Raw genomic sequence first — 17,564 nt, 5'->3', positions numbered from 1 at the left:
ATACCAGCGCACCAGGTAAGCACTTTACATACCTGCAGAGTAAGTCCTACTTTGCAGCTGAAGAGACTGGGATCCAGTGAAGTCGGGTAACTTGCCCAAGATCCCCTTCTCAGGAATCCTGGTGAAGCAGAATCCAAGCCCAGGTCTTCCTGACCCCAGAACTACTGCCTCCGAGCTCTAACCCCGGGGGTCTAGAAAGCCTGTCATGGGATTTGTCAAGCAGTGGCTTGCTTGGTCTTGGTCTCACTTTCAGGTGTGTCGGAACCAGACCAGAAGGCTTAGAAGAGAGCAGACAAGGAGGACAGGATCCACAGGACCTTCCCAAAGCCGGGGTCAAAAGGAGGGTGGGTGTTTGGTGTTCGGGTGTGGAGAAACCCCATTCTCAGGAAGAAAAATCTCACAAAAGAGAGGCCATGTGTGTTGGGGGATTTAGCACACATATCAGACAAACATGCTGAAGCCACTGGGACAGGTGGGAAGGAACTAAATATCAAGTCCTGGGACTTAGGCATTTTGTTAGCTTTGCCATTTCCTCAGATTTGATAGCCATCCTTTAAAAGTCTTTACACGGGAGAGCTCTTGTGTTTGTCTTCGGGAGAGCAAGGAGGTATAGCTAATGAGATTTGCATCCAGCTCTAGAATCCAGAAAAAAGGAAGCCCTAGGAATTGAGGGGATGGGGTTGGCTATAAAAGAAGAAAATACAGGCATTAGAAAATACTTTGGAAAAGTAAGAATCAGCTATTCGTGTTGCTTCTTGGCAAAGCAGCCTGGAGAGCCAGTCCCTCCCTCCACAGAGCCAGCACTGCAGCGCTTCCTGCCAGTGGTTTTGTCGGGCCCTGGGCCAGTGTGTGAACCGTGCCCACTGAGAGGAGTCAGGCTGGGAGGGTAAGATGAGGGGCCTGACCCACAGAGCAAGTCCTGCCGTAGCCTGCCTTTTATTCTCCACTACAGCCAGGTTTTAGCTTTCAGGAGCAAGAGAGGTGAAGTCGGGCTATTCTTTTGAGCTCTTTGCTGAAGGAACGTTCCAAAGATTTCTCAGTTGCCTTCATCTGGGGTAGTCTGGAAGCTCCCCCTCCTCTCACCTTTCTCTGGAGCATTCTGCATTACCGGCAACATGCATGTCACTCGTTCCCCTCCATTCCCATCCTGCCTCGGCCCTGAGCCCAGGCCTCACTTTGACTGTTAAGGAAACCATCTGGATGAAGAGACCCAAAACCCTTTACCCAACACGCAAGCAGTGCCTTTTACTTTCATTATTCAAATAGACATTGGATGGTACAGTTGGCATCAGGACTGTGTTTCCTATTAAAATTTGTTTAAAACCTGGTCTTGCCAAAGTACAGTTCATCAGGAGATAAGCCCAATCATTGTCAAGGAGCTTTAACCCAGAAAAAACAACCAAAGAAAACATATGTTCAAATACTAGACTCTTAAGGACTGGAGTCAGAAATGCCAGCTGAGGACCTTATTAAGTGTGGCCCTGTGTTCTTCCTGAACATCCTTGGTCCAGAAGAAATATTCAGGAATTCCCTGGCTCAGTGAGTTAAAGATCCGGGATTGTCACTGCTGTGGCTCGGGTCACTGCTGTGGCACTGGTTCAGTCCTTGGCTCAGGACATTCTGTATGCTGCAGGTGCAGCCAAGGAAAAAAGAAGAAGAATATTTAGATCTTCATGAGTTCCCCTTTCTCTCCAAATTCCAGTGCACAGTGTTGCATGACTCTTAACAGGTTATTAACCCATACTAAGAGAGTATTTAGGAATTCCCTGGTGGCCCAGCAGTTAAGGACCCAGTGTGGTCACTGCTGTGTCATGGGTTCAATCCCTGGCCTAGGAACTTCCATATCCCATAAGCGTGGCCAAAATAAAAACCATAAAAATAAATTTAAAAAAGTGTTTATTAGGGTGTGATGATGGTTGTACAACTATAAATATAATAAAATTCAGGGGATTTTTTTTTTTTTTTTTTGGCTTTTTAGAGCCGCACCCGCGACATATGGAGGTTCCCAGGCTATGGGTCGAATTGGAGCTACAGCTGCTGGCCTACGCCACAGCCACAGCATTGATTGGATTTTTTTTTTTTTTTTAAAGAGAGAGTGTTTATTCCTAACAGAGACATTAAGATGCTGACACTTGACATGGCCCTAGAAGAATGAGTTGATTCAGATTGGCAGGAATGGAAGTAGAAGAATCAAGCATTTCCAGGGAGAGGGAACAGTGAGAGCAAATGGAGCGAGTTGTGAATAAGTGGGAAAGAGTTGAGTGGTCCCACTTGACCAGAGCTTAGAATGTAGGGAAGAGTCAAGTGAGCCCAAGTGGGAAGAGGGGCTGGGACCATGTTGTGAAAATGAGGGGTTTGGGCTCCCCTACACAGAGGTTCGTCTTTGTAGGGTGGTGGGAGTAGAGGGTGGTTAGGAGGCTATTCTAGTGGTCCAGCCATGAGGGAACAGGGCTTCAGCAGGAGCAGTGAGATTGGAAAACAAGGGACTGAAGTGACCAAAATCATAGAGACAGATTCTTTCGACCTAAGATGCTGCGGAACCGGGACTGAGGAATCAGCAGGGACCCTACAAGCTGACACGCCAAAGATCAGGAAAATAGGCATCAAAACAAGGATCTGTGAATCCTTGTGGGGCTGGTTGTGGAGGAAGCTGATGAGCTTGGAATTGCATGTGTTAAGTGTTAGGTGTTGGTTTGCTATCTAGTAATTGGTAAAAATTTAGATCTGGAGCTTAAAAGAACATTTCAGTAATTCTTCATGTAGAGGTAGTATCGTTTAAGCCATGAAAATAGATGATGTTGCCGCAGTAAGTGTGGGGAGAGGGAGGGTTAAGGGTAGAAATGTCAAGAGTGGAGGAGCCCCGGGAAGAGTTGGGAGCAGCAGTTGGAGAAGCGGAGGAGAGGCCTGGGTGGTGCCCAAGGGGAGCCAAGGAGGGAGAGAGAAGGGAGGACAGAGGCCATCCTCCCAGGTTAGAGGTCCCCAAAGCTCCAAGAATGTTTCTCACGTGCATCTAGGTTTGAGAAGGTAGCACAGTCGAATCAACCGAGAGATGAAGAAAAAAGAAAAGGTTCAGTGTGATCCACCCAACCACCAATATCTGGGACTTTTTCTCCTAAGGGTATGATCCCAGCAGAGAGGGGCTCAGATTTGCTCTAAGACTTAGGGTTGGCAAGCTGGTCCAGGCCCCCAAGCATCACTAACCAGCTGAGGATTAGCAGGTAGTACCTGCATGGTCCTCACCATTGCTCACTGTTCCTTGCAAGACATACATTTTTCTGATGAGAGTTGACCATGTTGGGAGAAACTCTAGGTCTGCTGACCCGATTTTGCTCTGTCTCCTCAGAGTCTGTCATAGGGAACTGCATGGATAGAAGTTCTCCAGGACAAGCAATGGAGCTGCCAGATCACAATGGACTTGGGTACCCCGCACACCCCTCAGTCAGTGAGCACCACAGGCCCCGGACCCTCCAGAGACATCACACGATCCAGAACAGCGACGACGCTTACGTATGTTGGCTCCTCCTGCTTCTCAGAAGTGGGATCCTAGCAGTCCAAGCCTTGGACACAGAACTTAGGAGTGTGGAGTGGTATCTGTTCTCATCCTCCTCAACCCAGCACCTCTGGGCACTGGGGAGCATGTCTTTGTATCACCTTAACGGACCAGCCCTTAACTCCAGGAGAACCTCAGTGGAATTGAAGCCGCATAGTTTAGCCTGAGGAAGGAAGAGAAGTTGTCATCCCTCCCCTCTATCTTAGTTATTGCACTTCTCCCCAGACGGTCTGAACTCAGGCCCAGCAAGTGAACCTTCAGGCTCTGGATTAGTTTGCTGGTGGCTGCATTTATTCAGATGAAGGGGGCTCATCTGCTTGTCAAAGCCTTGTTTCCTTAGGGTGGACTCTTTGGCAGCACTGCCTAATCCAGCAGCCACAAGCCACATGTGGCTTTTCAATTTTAAATGTAATTAAAAGAAAAGAAAATTTAAAACTTAATTCTTCAGGGGAATTCCCTTTGTGGCTCAGTGGAAACAAATCCGACTAGTATCCATGAGGTTGTGGGTTTGATCCCTGGTCTCACTGAGTAGGTTAAGAATATGGTGTTGCTGTGAGCTGTGGTGTAGGTCGCAGATGAGGCTCGGATCACAAGTTGCTGTGACTGTGCTGTAGGCCGGCAGCTATAGCTCCCATTTGACCCCTAGCCTGGGAACTTCCACAGGCCGCATGTGCAGCCCTAAAAAGAAGGGGGGGGGTGGACTTAATTCCTCAGTTACTCTGGTCACATTTCAGGGCTCAGTAGCCACTTGTGTCTAGTGGCTTCGTGTTGGCCAGGGCAGATACAGACCATTCCCACCCTCTCAGAGTGTGCTGTTGGACGGTGGTGTCCTAAGACAGGCTCCTTGTGGTGATGAGATGGGTCAGAAATCTGGTCTTGGAAGGCCACGTAGACGTCAAGGGCACCTGACCACCAGCTGAGATTCGCCACATCCCCCCCCCCCACCTCCAGCCTCAGCTCACCACCCTCTCCTGCCCCTGTCACCACTGCAGCACCCAAGTAAATGGCCTGCAGAGGAAGGGCATCTGGGTGGTACTGCTTGGGAGCAGTGTTTGAGGCCACCCTTTGCCTGGGCTCCTTTGAAGGGAGCAGCTGTCTCTAAGGGTCACCTGGGGGTGGCACATTTTCTGATAGCCTTCTTCTTTTCCTGATTGTTTTCTGCAGGTACAGCTGGATAACTTGCCAGGCATGAGTCTCGTGGCTGGGAAAGCACTTAGTTCTGCCCGGATGTCAGATGCAGTTCTCAGCCAGTCGTCGCTCATGGGGAGCCAGCAGTTCCAGGATGGGGAAAACGAGGGTGAGGGGCATCATGCCTGGGGCTCCCCTTCATCTTCACCTGTGACTAGTTGCTTCTTCTGTATAAAGAGTCCGTGGGAATCCGCAGCATCCCCAAAGGGTTCTGGACACAGACCCATTCCCCACCTCTCTTCCACCGAGCACGAGCGCATAAAGGAGCACGCCTCCTGCTTAAGCACAAGGGTACCACATTGCTGTCTGTGGTGCTTCGTTTAGATGCTCCTTCAGGAGTTCCCATTGTGGCTCAGCAGGTTAAGAACTCCACATGGTGTCCATGAAGATGTGGGTTCAATCCCTGGCCTCGCTCAGTGGGTTAAGGATCCAGCTGGGATCCCGAATTGCTGTGGCTGTGCTGTAGGCCAGCAGCTGCAGCCCCGATTTGACCGCTAGCCTGGGAACTTCCATATGCCGTGGCTGCGGCCATAAAGAGATGAAATAAATCTTCTTTCAGTAACTGATTTTCTGTTTCTTGACTAGAGAGCACCAATGCAATGCAATGTCTGCCTCGCATTAGAACCAGTAAAGGGAGGCAGCATAGATACGGAGCACGGCCTTGAAGTGGGCGGGTCTATAAATCCTGACTGCCCCTCAGAGGCTTCACAGGTCAAGGAGCTTAACCTTTCTGAGCCCCACGGTCCTCCTCTGTAAAGCAGACAAGACAACAGACCCCATAGCCTAGATGGCGCTGTGAGCATGAACTGGTTCGGGGAGTTTCAAGTGCTTAGGCCAGTGCCCCAAGCACAGGGGTGTGTGTCTGCCAGCCGTGAGAGCGCCGTCTTCTGTACCAAAGAGCCGATTCTGCTTGACAGTGGGAGACAGCACAGGAAGAGGGGAAAATGGACACTGGGGGACCACAGGAAGAACCTTGGTCCCCAGCCACAGTCCCTAACCGAGCCAAGGGCCTGCTGTGAGCCAAGGGCATTCAGGACGGAGTCAGGCCCCAGAACGTTCAGCCTTCTCTTCCTCTTCCTCGCTCCACCTCTCGCCCACCTGCCGCCCCTGGCCCCCAGCTCCCAGTCAGTCTCACGTGCTCTTTCTGGTCTTGCAGAATGTGGGGAGCATCTGGGAGCTCACGAGCACGCAGACCTGACTGACGGCAGCCAGCATTTAAACTCCTCCTGCTACCCATCAACGTGCATTACAGACATCCTGCTCAGCTACAAGCACCCCGAGGTCTCCTTCAGCATGGAACAGGCAGGCGTGTAGCAGGCGATGGAGAGTGAGTATCACCAGCCCTCTGGGCTGGTGCCGTTCCTGACCCCATGAGGAGATCGCGTCCGTGTGAATTGAGCCAGTGAATGTGACAATGCCACTCTTAACATCAAAGGCTTTGCATCTTCCTGCTCCTTCATTAAATACCATGCTGGTTGTTTTAGGTGTGGATAGGGGACATACAAAGAGATGCTGGCCATAGTCCCTTAGTTGAATTATGGGTGATAAGAGGTGTTGTGGGTGTCACAGCTTTCATAGAGTGAGTGGCTACAGCTTCAGAGGACAGATGAGACCTCTAGCCGGGGTAACAGGAAAGGAGCTGGTCCTTGAACTCAGTTCTAAAGACTGAAACTCAGTAAGAAAACATGTCCAGTCAGTTTTTTTTTTGGGGGGGGGGGTCTTTTTGTCTTTTTGCCTTTTCTGGGGCCGCTCCCATGGCATATGGAGGTTCCCAGGCTAGGGGTCTAATTGCAGCTGTAGCCACTGGCCTACACCAGAGCCACAGCAATGTAGGATCCGGGCCATGTCTGTGACCTACACCACAGCTCACGGCAATGCCGGATCCTTAACCCACTGAGCAAGGCCAGGGATTGAACCTGCAACCTCATGGTTCCTAGTTGGATTTGTTAACCACTGAGCCATGATGGGAACTCCAGCCAGACTTTTTAAGGCTGTGCTGCAAGTGGCTGGAGGAATGCCTACACATACACAGTAGGTCGTATTGGTTCTGTCTTTCAAAATTCATTGACAGAAAAGACTTGATGGAAATTAAGCCCTCTGGCAAATCCATGTCAGAGCCTTGGGATGGCATAAATATCTGAGGTAAGGTGAGCCAGTTTTGTTTTTTAAGTTTTCAATGGCGTATTTGAGTCGTTCTCCTTTGAAACCAGCTCTCTGTGTCTGCTCTGTTGCAGGTTTATGTACAGCGCGGGAATGAAGAGGTTGACTTTAAACCAACAGTATCTGGCAGCATTGCGCCAAACTGCCATCATGTTCACCTCCGCCCAGAGTGTCGGCTCCTTTCTTCACACTTGGTTCATCAGTGCGCTGTCCTTTCGGGCTCTGAGGGGGTTTTGCCATGTTCTCTTGTATGACCAAGTCACCATGGAAATAAACAGGAAATCCATGTTCGCCACCTTTTGTGAAAGTGTATTTGGTGTATTTGAGTTGGTGGTTTTGTTTGGTTTGGGTTTGGGTTATTGTCTTCTTTTTTTCCTTCCTTCTTTCTTTTTCTTTCTTTCTTTTTTTTTTTTTTTTTTAGACAGAAGAGCAAAGCAGAGTATGGCTGGGGGCCCAGAGCCACTCTCTCCCCAGTCCCCATCCACAGAGCACCCTCCAGTCATCGGCACTGCTCTTCTGTGGGAGCAAAAGCTAAAGGGCAGCGTCCTCTGGAATCTTAGTGGCTAGAGAAGGAGACATCGGAAGGGGCGATGGCCTCTAGGCTTTGGAGAGCAACGAGAGAACCGAACCCCCAGCCTGGACCCTGGAGAGGGCCTTACTGCTGGGACCCACTGAAAACATGCCTGGCCCAGCCAGGGTCGTACCAGAACATTAGCATGGAGGCTGAGAGTGGCCTGGCGCTGATGGGTTGCTGGTTAAAACATCTCAGTGTGAGCCTTCTCTTTGGTGTGTAACTCCGCTCCCCTCCTGTAACCTGGAAAGTTGGTGGCCTTTATCATCCTGCTCGTTCTACCCATGGACTGAATACCCACAGTGGTACACTATGCGTTTGTGTCCCTTTCATTCTTATCTTATATTCTGCTATAACAAGGATTGTTTCTCCATACAGACAGACAGACAGACAGACAGACACACACACACACACACACACACACACACACACACACACACGTTCCCCTTACAACCTCTTTGTCACAGGCAAAAGGAACAGGAGGTTGTCTTGGGTCCTGCCTCTCTCCTAACTTTCTCCTCTCCCCTGGGCATCCTCAGCCCCTACTTTAATTCTTGATCATGTAAGAATTGTTTTTGGTAAATGTTGATATTATTGTTATTATTGTTATTATTATTAATAAATAAAAGCAAAAAGAATTTTTGTTTAAAAGAGAAATGTTTAACCAGATTCTGTTCTATTTGAATTGTGACTTGCACCTTTTGTTCAAAGTATTTTATTTAGCTCTTGTAATTGTGAACAGTTCTCCTTGTGCCAGTGACAGATGTAGTGGACTCCTTTCCCAGCTGAAGCAGTGCATATGCAACAGCCATCATTCGTGTCCTTATCTTTATTTCTCTTCGCTGTTAGAAACCAAAGTCTTCTCTGCAGGCTGGGGGTTGACAGAGGATCTGGGTTCTCTCCTTCTGATCTTCAAAACAAGAAAGAAATGTTAAATATTCTGACTCTTAATTTGTTTCTCTGGGAAAGCGGAGGGGAAGGTCTCTCGGCCCCTTTCATCCTGAGATTGCACACAAGAGCACGGGTGCCCAGCACAGCCAGCCTGATGTTGCTGACAGGACCCCCACACAGCTCGTCCTTCTCACTGATATCGGCAGCTCAGCTCCTGGACCCAGCATCCCTGGAGTGGGTTTCTGCAGTACAAGAGCCTTTCTGGGCTCTCTCTGTCTTTCCCTGGTCCCTGATCTTACCGCCTGCCCACCCACTTGATGGGGCCACCAACTACTTACAAGAAGGAGGAGCCGAGAAAGCCTGAACAGCCACTGTTGACTTCCCCGGCTCCTTGCAACTCCGATGCCCCTGGCAGCCCCCCCACCACATTCTCGGCCCGTTCTGTGCACGTAGTTCTGAACTGATGGACGAGCGGACTGCTGCCTCCAGCAACCACCCAGGCAAAAGCCAGGGAGCCTATTAACCGTGCCATCTTGCAAACTACATTTAAAAACAAAAGATCATTGCTTTGTATTGTAGTAACCAATATGCTCAGTATATGTTGAATGTACATGAATATACTTTCCTATTTCTGTTCTTTGAAAATGTCAAAGTATTTTTTCCTTTCTCATTTATGTTGAACTAAAAAAGGATTAAAAAAGAAAAATCTCCAGACCCAAGTTGCAGTAAGACCTTTAGTCCTTTTTTGTAGGCACTTACAACTTAGTAACTTGGTTGGACATAGGGGATTGTGAAAATAAACACTTGATTATGATCTTATGCTGATACGTTATTTGCCTTGTGGTTCGGAGTCTAGTTGGGAATTGCTCAGGCAAGTGGAGCTGGGCTCCTGGAGGCTGAAGGTTTTCTAGGGTGGGGCCTTGAGCAAGCCATTATCTCACCTGCCCTCAGACTTGCATTCTGCAGAGGCCTGAACTCAGCTCCATGCTGGGACTGGGTCGTCAGGTACCTGGTTTGGACTCTGCCCCCTCAGAAGGAGGCATTTGAGTTTGCTGAGTCAGATGGAAAACAGATTCCTTGAGAGGGCACTTTTAAGGGAGCAGGAAGAGGACCTCGAAGAGTTGGCACAGGCTGGGGCCTTTATGGGGTGACCTCCATCAGCCCAGTGACATGACCACCAACTAAGTATTAAGATAGAAGAGAACTTTTCCCATAGTTTTGCCCTTTTTCCACACCTGGACTCTAAGGGCAGGGGAGAATTTCTAGCAAGGTCCCAGCCGTGGCTAAGAGCTGATTGAAGGGTTCCTATGAAGAAAGATGACTGAGAGATGGGAATATTGACTGAGTCGGCAGAAAGAAAAGTGAGAGGAGGGACTTAGACAAGCTCTGGAGTCCATTGGGGCTAAAAAGGTGACAGGGAACTGTTCACAGTGGAAAAGAGCCTTCTCAAGAAAGGTCTTCTAGAAATCATCCACCCCCTGGAAGCCTGAGGGCGTGTCTCCGAAAACCAAAGAGTGATAAACCCGGTGCCTTCAAGTAATCTGTTAAGCAGCTTTCGGGGAGGTGCCACGCCCTCCCGAGGTCAGCCGGCTGCCTTTGAGATGAGCTCAGAGGCTTCCAGGCCCTCCCTCCTGGATGGAGCCCTTGAGATCTGAGCTCTGGAAAATAGAAGCCTTGCTGATCTTTCTGAGTTTGTGGTAGCCTCCACCGGCTCCACCTGCACAGATCAAGAATTTGGAAGGCCATTGTCCCTGCCGAGAGGCCAGACCTCTGTTCCTGCTCTGTCATCACCTTAGTCTTCCAAGCAGGCAGGCAGGAGAGAATCTTGCATTTGGTTGGTTACGATGCCCTGCCCTCGAGTTGGGGTCTGAGTTTCCTTGTGGCTCAGCAGGTTAAGGATCTGGTGTTGTCACTGCTGCAGCTCAGGTCGCTGCCGTGGCGCATGTTTGATATCTGGCCCAGGAACTTCTTCAGGCAGCAGGTGTGGCCCGAAAATCTGGGGTCTGTCTGTCGCTGTGAGCTGCAACAAAAATGCCAAATGGTGAATAACTGTTGGGGGAGGGTCTCCTCTCCCCCTGATCAGTCCAAACCTCCCCCATCTCAAGCCCTCCCATCTGACCTGCACCACCTGCTCTCAGAGTAAATGTTCTGAGCAGAGTGTGGTACACAGCCCAGCACTCAAGACTCCAGGCCTGCTCTTTAGATGACCCTCCATCTTTCTGGCGACCCTTCCTTTGGTGTGCCAGTGTGGGTCACTGAGCAAATATTTGTCGAGTGTCTGTTATATGCCAGGCCTAGCAGGGGACAGAGTCCTCCCGGTGCAGACTGAGCGGTGTGAAGTTGGGACATCAGTTGTGAAATAAACGGCCAGTCATTCGGAGTAAAATCCACTCCTGCAGCCAGCCAGCCGTACTCCCACGTGTATGGCTTCAGGGAAGCCACTCTAGCGGTGGTCACTTCGGAGGCTCCCGAGATGAGGGGCAAAGGGCGGTAGGACTAAGGGCCTGTGTCAGGGGCCCTGCACCCACTAAACAGCTAGTCCAATCCTGGCACTTGGCACCTCTGACGAGGACTGGCTGGACCCCAAATCTGGTTCTGAGATGTGCCCCGTTTGCTGTTGGTGGTGGTTTTCCCATAGGCCTCTGTGCAGAAAGATGTCCTTCTTATCCAGAATATTACTACTGAGGGGCTTGGGCTGGTTTCAGCCAAATATCTTACAATGAGATGGAGCAGACACACTAGGGAATAAGGAGAAAAGGAAGCTTCTGCTCGGTGATAAGATGCTGCCAAACAGCACTCCCCTGATGCAGTGCCACCAAATCCCCACACCAGGAAGCTGAGCAGTGCTGGGCAAAGGACTGTGGGAGTTGGGGCCCGGCTGCTGCTGGCCAGCAGGCAACCACCAAAGATCTGGAAGCCAGGCCCCCTGATTCCCTTCCTCCCAGGACCAAACACTGACGGCCAAGGGATGCAGGGCAGCTCTCAACTGCGGCCTCCTCACAAGGAAAACACCTGGCCTGCTGGCCTTCCAGGGACCAACTAAGTTCATCCTGAAACTGCTTTGACCACTAAAGAACTGTGCAGATGTCAGCTATCAGATCTGCCATAAACATGTCAGTCATGATCCAAAGTGCAGGACAAAACAGAGGCTCGTAGCTTGGAGACCAGTTGCTAAGCTTCTGAGATCCCCATATGCTGGCTGGGGGGAGCACCCCCTGCAAAAGAAAGGAACCTCTCTTATCCTGCGAGCTGCCCTGCAGGGCGGCGGCTCCCTCCCACTCTCCAGACAACAGGCACAAAGCTGGGCTGGCCAGGCAGTGGCCTCCCCCTCTGCTCGGTCCTCGGAGCCCTGGGGGTGGGTCAGTCCCAGAACAGAGGTCCCTCGTGTCCGCATCTGCACATGGAGGCCAAGACAGAGAAAATGTGATCCCTTGCCTGCCCCCACTTCTGCTGCCAGAAATTGAGGTCGAGGGCTGGCCCTATGGTGCAAGTATGTTCAGTGGGAGCAGGGGACAGAATGTCAGCAACTGGGATTCTGGGGTGCAGAAGAGTTACTATTTACTAAGAGCCAGAAACCTTGCAGTTTTGCCATACACGTTCAAACTGAGTGCTTAACGACGTAAATATATTATCACATACTACAGTTCTGGCCGTCAAAAGTCCAAAATGTGTCACACGAGGCTAAAAGCGTGGTGTCAGCAGAGTCGTATTCCTCCCGGAGGCTCTAGGGAAACGCAGCTTCTTTGGCTCTTGCAGCTTCGAGAGGCCACCCACATGCTTTGGCCCACGGCCCCCCTCCAGCAGTCACACCGCTCCAGCCTCGCTCTGTCCTCTCATCTCCTCTGCCTCTCCTGCCTCCTTCTTGTGTATTTTAATGATCCTCATGATGACATGGGCCTGGATAACCCAGGACAGTCACCCCATCTCAAGGTTCCTCCTGCCATGTGAGGTAACGGCCACAGGTTCCAGGAGGAAGGACATGGACAGGCTTGGGGGGCTGTTACTCTCCCTGCCAAATGCACTCCTGCTGCTGTAAGTCTAGGGGCTGGCGTGTTCTAGCCTTCATTTCACAGATAAGAAACTGAGTTGTGGGGAAGGTTCAGGAACTTGCCCCGAGTCATACAGCTAACAAGTGGCAGAGCTGGCGTTCAAACCTCAGGTGTCAGTCCAGCTCCAAAGCTCTCCCCTCTGAGGAGAAAGCCCTGAGGCTGGCCGGGCTGGGGGAGGCTGCTCCAGATCTGGCAGACTGGCGGCGTTTTAGAGCCTTAGGGCGTTTCTTGGGTCGGTGGTACAGGGTGCCTTTCTGCCCTGGCTCCTCAGTCCAGAGACCTGGGTCCTCAGTCCAGCCCTTCCTCCAGCTCCCTGCAAGACCAGGGACACTGGGCAGATCCTCCACTCTTCAGGGTCCTCGTCTGAGGATGGCGGGCAGGGGAGAGCCCAGGGGCAGATCTCAGAGTTCTCTCCTTGCACATTCCCAGCTTCTATGCCCCAGGCCCTTTTGGGGACCTGGCATCCGGGATTTCAGGCCTTCCAAGGAGAAACTTTACAAAATGGCTCTGCAAACAAACACCCACAAACACACAGCACTGCTTTACAGGATTTCCCTGGGTCCATCCTCCAGCAGCACTCGTTTTTGTCTTCATTTTACTGACAAGAAACCAAGGCTCAGATGACATAACTGGCTCCCGAACCTCCTTCAGGATTTTGCAAGTTGAAGACAAAAATGAAATGAGAAACCAGGCCCTTGCCACCAGCAGTCCAGAGGCCTTTCCCTAAGGCTGGTGTCCATTCTCATTGGTGTGGGATCCAATATCGAGATGAACAAGGCAAGATCTATGCATGCCATTTAAGGGACTGTCCTTTATTCTGAGATTATACCCTGTTTTAGTGTTTAAAAAAATCTTTTTTAAATTTTAATTGTTTTGGAGGAAAAAAAAAAAAAAAGCCTGTTCTTTTTTTGAAGTGCTGGTCACAATAGACGGTAGGGTTTGGATCCGGTCAGGGGCGATGGTGGGTAAGATTTTTAACATGACAAAACGAAACGTCGGCAGCTGTGTGTTGGGCTCTAGAATTTGTCTGGAAACGTTCGAGGACTCAGACGTCTCAAAGCCTGGGAGCTACTGAGCGCTCTCCCCTGCGCTCAGGGATCCAGGAAGGAGGTCGAGGGCCTGGGAGGAGGTGGGGACGGGAGCTGGGACAGCACTGGTGAGAGGACCGACTGCCGCTGTGTGAGATGGGGGCAGGGTGGGGGTGAGATAATCTCCCTGGAATGCGAGGGGACCGCAGGGGAGGACATGGCCTGAGCCGAGGAGTCCCGGCCATCCCTGGCAGCTCGTGCGTTTTTCTTCCTTCCTGCCTCTCGCCTGCTGCGCTGGCACAATGGACAATGGCGGGAACACAGCCACCACCGAGAAGGGGCCAGCTGACCCCGACTCTGGGGACCTGCAAGCCCGCACCCACCCCCTCCCACCCCCGCCTGAACCCTTGATCCCTGGCCCTGCAGCCCCCACAGCTTCCTGTTTGCCCGATGTATTTGCCCGGCCCCAGGGACAAAGCTGATCCTTGAACTCTAAGTTCCACATCTCCAGGACCAGTGAGCGGCGGCAAGGCCTGGGCTGGGCTTATCAGCCTCCCAGCCCAGCCCCTGCTTGGCAGCATAAATAGGCTGGAGGAGACCGGGCGGTCAGAGACCGCTGGCGCATCGAGGTGAGTGCTGCTACTTGCTCAGGTTACCCTGGCTTCCCCCAGCTCTAGGCACTGGAAGCTCAGGCCCTGGGATCCCAGCTCCAGCCTCTGCCCTGGGGCACTGGACCCCTGGCCCTCTCCCTCTCTGTGCCCCGCCTCCTGCACTCAGCCGGCCCCTCTTCTCCTCCAGGTCACCCACGTCCCTTCAGGATGAAAGCCGTGGTGCTGACCTTGGCTGTGCTCTTCCTCACAGGTAGGTGCCCCCAACCTAGGGAGCCAACCTTCGGGGGTGTCTTCTGCCTGAACCCCTGCAGTCCACCCTCCTGAGCATGGGGAGCAGAATTTCTCCCTCCTGCCCTTCTCCGCTGCCTGGCATTTCAGCTCAGATCCTGACCCGGAGCTGGCCTGATCTGGGTCTTCCCTCCCACCCCCAGGGAGCCAGGCTCGGCATTTCTGGCAGCAAGATGACCCGCAGTCACCCTGGGATCGGGTGAAGGATTTTGCCACCGTGTATGTGGATGCGATCAAAGACAGTGGCAGAGATTATGTGGCCCAGTTTGAAGCCTCCGCTTTGGGAAAACACCTCAAGTAAGGACCCTGGGGCCTAGGGCAGAGGTAGGGGGTACCGGTGCTGGGGATGGGGTGGAGAGGCCTGTGGGAAGAAGCAGCCAGATTGGCCGAATCCCCACCTGCTATTTGATGGGCCCCATAGAAGACCTGGATGGAAGAGAGGAGTGGGCTCCCCATGCAGGGTCACCTCCGCTTAGCAGGGCTGCCCAGTCAGTATCTACAGCACCTCACTCTGCCTGCAGGTGCAATGGGTCCATTCGTCCTAACTTCCCTCCTCTGCTCCTGCCAGTAGCAGGGACAGCTGTCTTCAGAGAGGAGAATGGGCTGGAAGGGTAGAGACCAGGTCCTTAAAAGGACTGGCTTCAGGGACAGACAGGACTGGGCACCAAACGCAGCTCCTCGGTCTATCTGGTCGATGGGGTGCAGTGTGGTGGCGGGGTGTGTGTGTGTGTGTGTGTGTGTGTGTGTGCGCTCGCGCGCGTGCACAATGATGGAGAGAAGCTAGGCTGAGGGTCTGGCCCCAGCAACCACACTTTCAGGGGCACATGTGCCCGGTCCCACCCCAGCCAAGCTGGGGTGCTGGGTTGCAGCTCCAGAGGTGTCCACGGTGCCACCCGGGAGGCCTGCCCTGAGCCCTCCTCTCTCTCTTCCCTTTAGCCTGAAACTCCTGGACAACTGGGACAGCCTGGGCAGCACGTTCACCAAAGTGCGTGAGCAGCTGGGCCCAGTGACCCAGGAGTTCTGGGACAACCTGGAAAAGGAGACCGAGGCGCTGCGGCAGGAGATGAGCAAGGACCTGGAGGAGGTGAAGAAGAAGGTGCAGCCCTACCTGGACGACTTCCAGAACAAGTGGCAGGAGGAGATGGAGACGTACCGCCAGAAGATGGCGCCGCTGGGCGCCGAGTTCCGCGAGGGCGCGCGCCAGAAGGTGCAGGAGCTGCAGGAGAAGCTGAGCCCGCTGGCCGAGGAGCTCCGCGACCGCCTGCGCGCCCACGTGGAGGCGCTGCGCCAGCAGCTGGCGCCCTACAGCGACGACCTGCGCCAGCGCATGGCCGCCCGCTTCGAGGCGCTCAAGGAGGGCGGCGGCAGCCTGGCCGAGTACCAGGCCAAGGCCCAGGAGCAGCTGAAAGCGCTGGGCGAGAAGGCCAAGCCGGCGCTGGAGGACCTCCGCCAGGGCCTGCTGCCCGTGCTGGAGAACCTCAAGGTCAGCATCCTGGCCGCCATCGACGAGGCCTCCAAGAAGCTGAACGCCCAGTGAGACGCCCTCCGCCCGCGCTCCCCTCGCCATCAGTTCGGCTTCTTGGAATAAGCAGTTCCGGAGCAGGACGCTTGTGATGGGTTGTATTTTTTTGTGAAGCTTCGATGTTGATTTTTAAACAATAAAAAGTTCTCCAAAACCCAGAAAATTGTCTTTGGGGAGACTGGGGTGGGGAGGGGGTGCTTTGGCGAAGTAGCCCGGGGCGCGGGCGCAGCCCGGGGCAGGAACTTCCCGGTCCATGATCCAGTGGAGGCATCAGCTCTGAAGCCAAGTCTCTCAGAGCTTTAATGGTGGAGGACCTGCTAGCCCCCGGGGCTCAGGGGTGAGGCAGTAAACTCTCTCTCCTAAGGAGGCCAGAACAGAAGGGAAATAATAGAGAAGCAGGCAAAGTTACAGATAATGCAGTGCCAGTGCCGGGAAAACCTCAGACGAGAAGTACTGGCTGGAGTTCCCGTGTTGGCTCAGCCAAACGAATCTGACTGGCATCCATGAGGACGCAGGTTCGCTCCCTGGCCTTGCCCAGTGGGTGAAGGATCTGGCGTTGCTGTGAGCTGTGGTGTAGATCGCAGACTCGGCTCTGGATCTGTTGTGGCTATGGCTTAGGCCGGGGGCTGCAGCTCTGATTCGACCTGGGTCCTCCATATGCTGAGGGTGCGGCCCTAAAAAGACAAAAAAAAAAAAAAAAAAAAGTACTGGCTCTGCTGGGAAAAGTGGTTCCCTGTTACTGGGCTTTTTCCAGGGGCAGAGGAGAGGAGCCTCCCCCAGCCCTCCTGCTCTAGGACAACTGAGGTGGACAGACCTCAAGGAGCCCCTGGGAAAGACGGGCAAGTTCAAACGAAGGTCTTGGCACTTGCTCCTTATGTATTTATTTATTTATTTATGGCCAAGCGTGCAGCATGCGGAAGTTCCCAGGCCAAGGATGGAGCCTGCAACCAGAGCCACCACAGTGAGGACACTGGATCCTTAACTCCCTGAGCCACCAGGGAACTCCTCCTTTCGTAGCTCAAAAAATGCTTTGATGCTTCCTTTTCCCTTTTTTACAAGGGCCTCATGCCACTCCTCACACCCTACCCTGCCTGGAAACTGTTTCCTCAGGCCCAGCTGTGCCCACCAGCTGTTCCACCCTCAGGGCTCCAGCCCTGCCAGCCCCTCTGTCTGCCAGCTCTGGCCTAAGTCAGAAAAATAATCACCTCCTCTGGCAAGTAATTAGCACATTTTTATTTCCAGGATGTTTCATATCCATCATCTCACTGCATCCTTCCCAAAATCCTAGGTAGACTACCATTCAGTGGTATGAGTGGGGAAGCCGGAGCTCGGAAACATGAAGTCACTTCCAAGGCTGAAGAGCAGGATGGGCTTGGTTGCCCATTTTAGACCCATCTGCTCCTGGGCATCCATGATTTTTTTTTTTTAAGTGTGTGGCTAGGCAGTCAAGTTCGTATGGGCTTGAGTGTTCACAGCCAGCCCTCTTCATGCTCAGCTATGTTCACCCCCGTGTGCACGCGTGTGGCCTCACAGATCTGCAAAGCTCTGGGCAGTGCATCCATGGAGCCTCCCTCTCCCTCTCCGCTCAGAGCATTTCCCTTCTGCTGCTGGAGGATCTACCGCTCCCACAGATCCAGTGTACTTGACCGCACTTGGATAAAGCAGCAGGCTTCTTCTTCTTTTTTTTTTTTTTTTTTTTTTTTGTC

At 52.5% G+C, this 17,564-nt stretch overlaps 2 protein-coding genes across 2 annotated transcripts in view; both read left to right on the top strand.

Moving 5' to 3' along the window:
• SIK3 (SIK family kinase 3) overlaps nucleotides 1-9,179 on the top strand; it is a 248,463-nt gene extending 239,284 nt beyond the window's left edge. The window contains 4 exon segments of the mRNA XM_021062877.1: nucleotides 3,344-3,507; nucleotides 4,715-4,847; nucleotides 5,895-6,065; nucleotides 6,973-9,179. Coding sequence (XP_020918536.1) covers nucleotides 3,344-3,507; nucleotides 4,715-4,847; nucleotides 5,895-6,052 — 455 coding nt within the window. The 3' untranslated portion in view covers nucleotides 6,053-6,065; nucleotides 6,973-9,179.
• On the top strand, nucleotides 14,046-15,925 carry APOA1 (apolipoprotein A1). The gene is given in 4 exon segments (NM_214398.1): nucleotides 14,046-14,066; nucleotides 14,236-14,298; nucleotides 14,480-14,633; nucleotides 15,273-15,925. Coding segments are annotated over 3 exon segments (798 nt in total). The 5' UTR covers nucleotides 14,046-14,066; nucleotides 14,236-14,255; the 3' UTR covers nucleotides 15,874-15,925.

Source organism: Sus scrofa, chromosome 9 (assembly GCF_000003025.6).
Source record: "Sus scrofa isolate TJ Tabasco breed Duroc chromosome 9, Sscrofa11.1, whole genome shotgun sequence".
Lineage (NCBI taxonomy): Eukaryota > Metazoa > Chordata > Mammalia > Artiodactyla > Suidae > Sus > Sus scrofa.
This window is presented reverse-complemented; position numbering and strand designations above follow the sequence as displayed.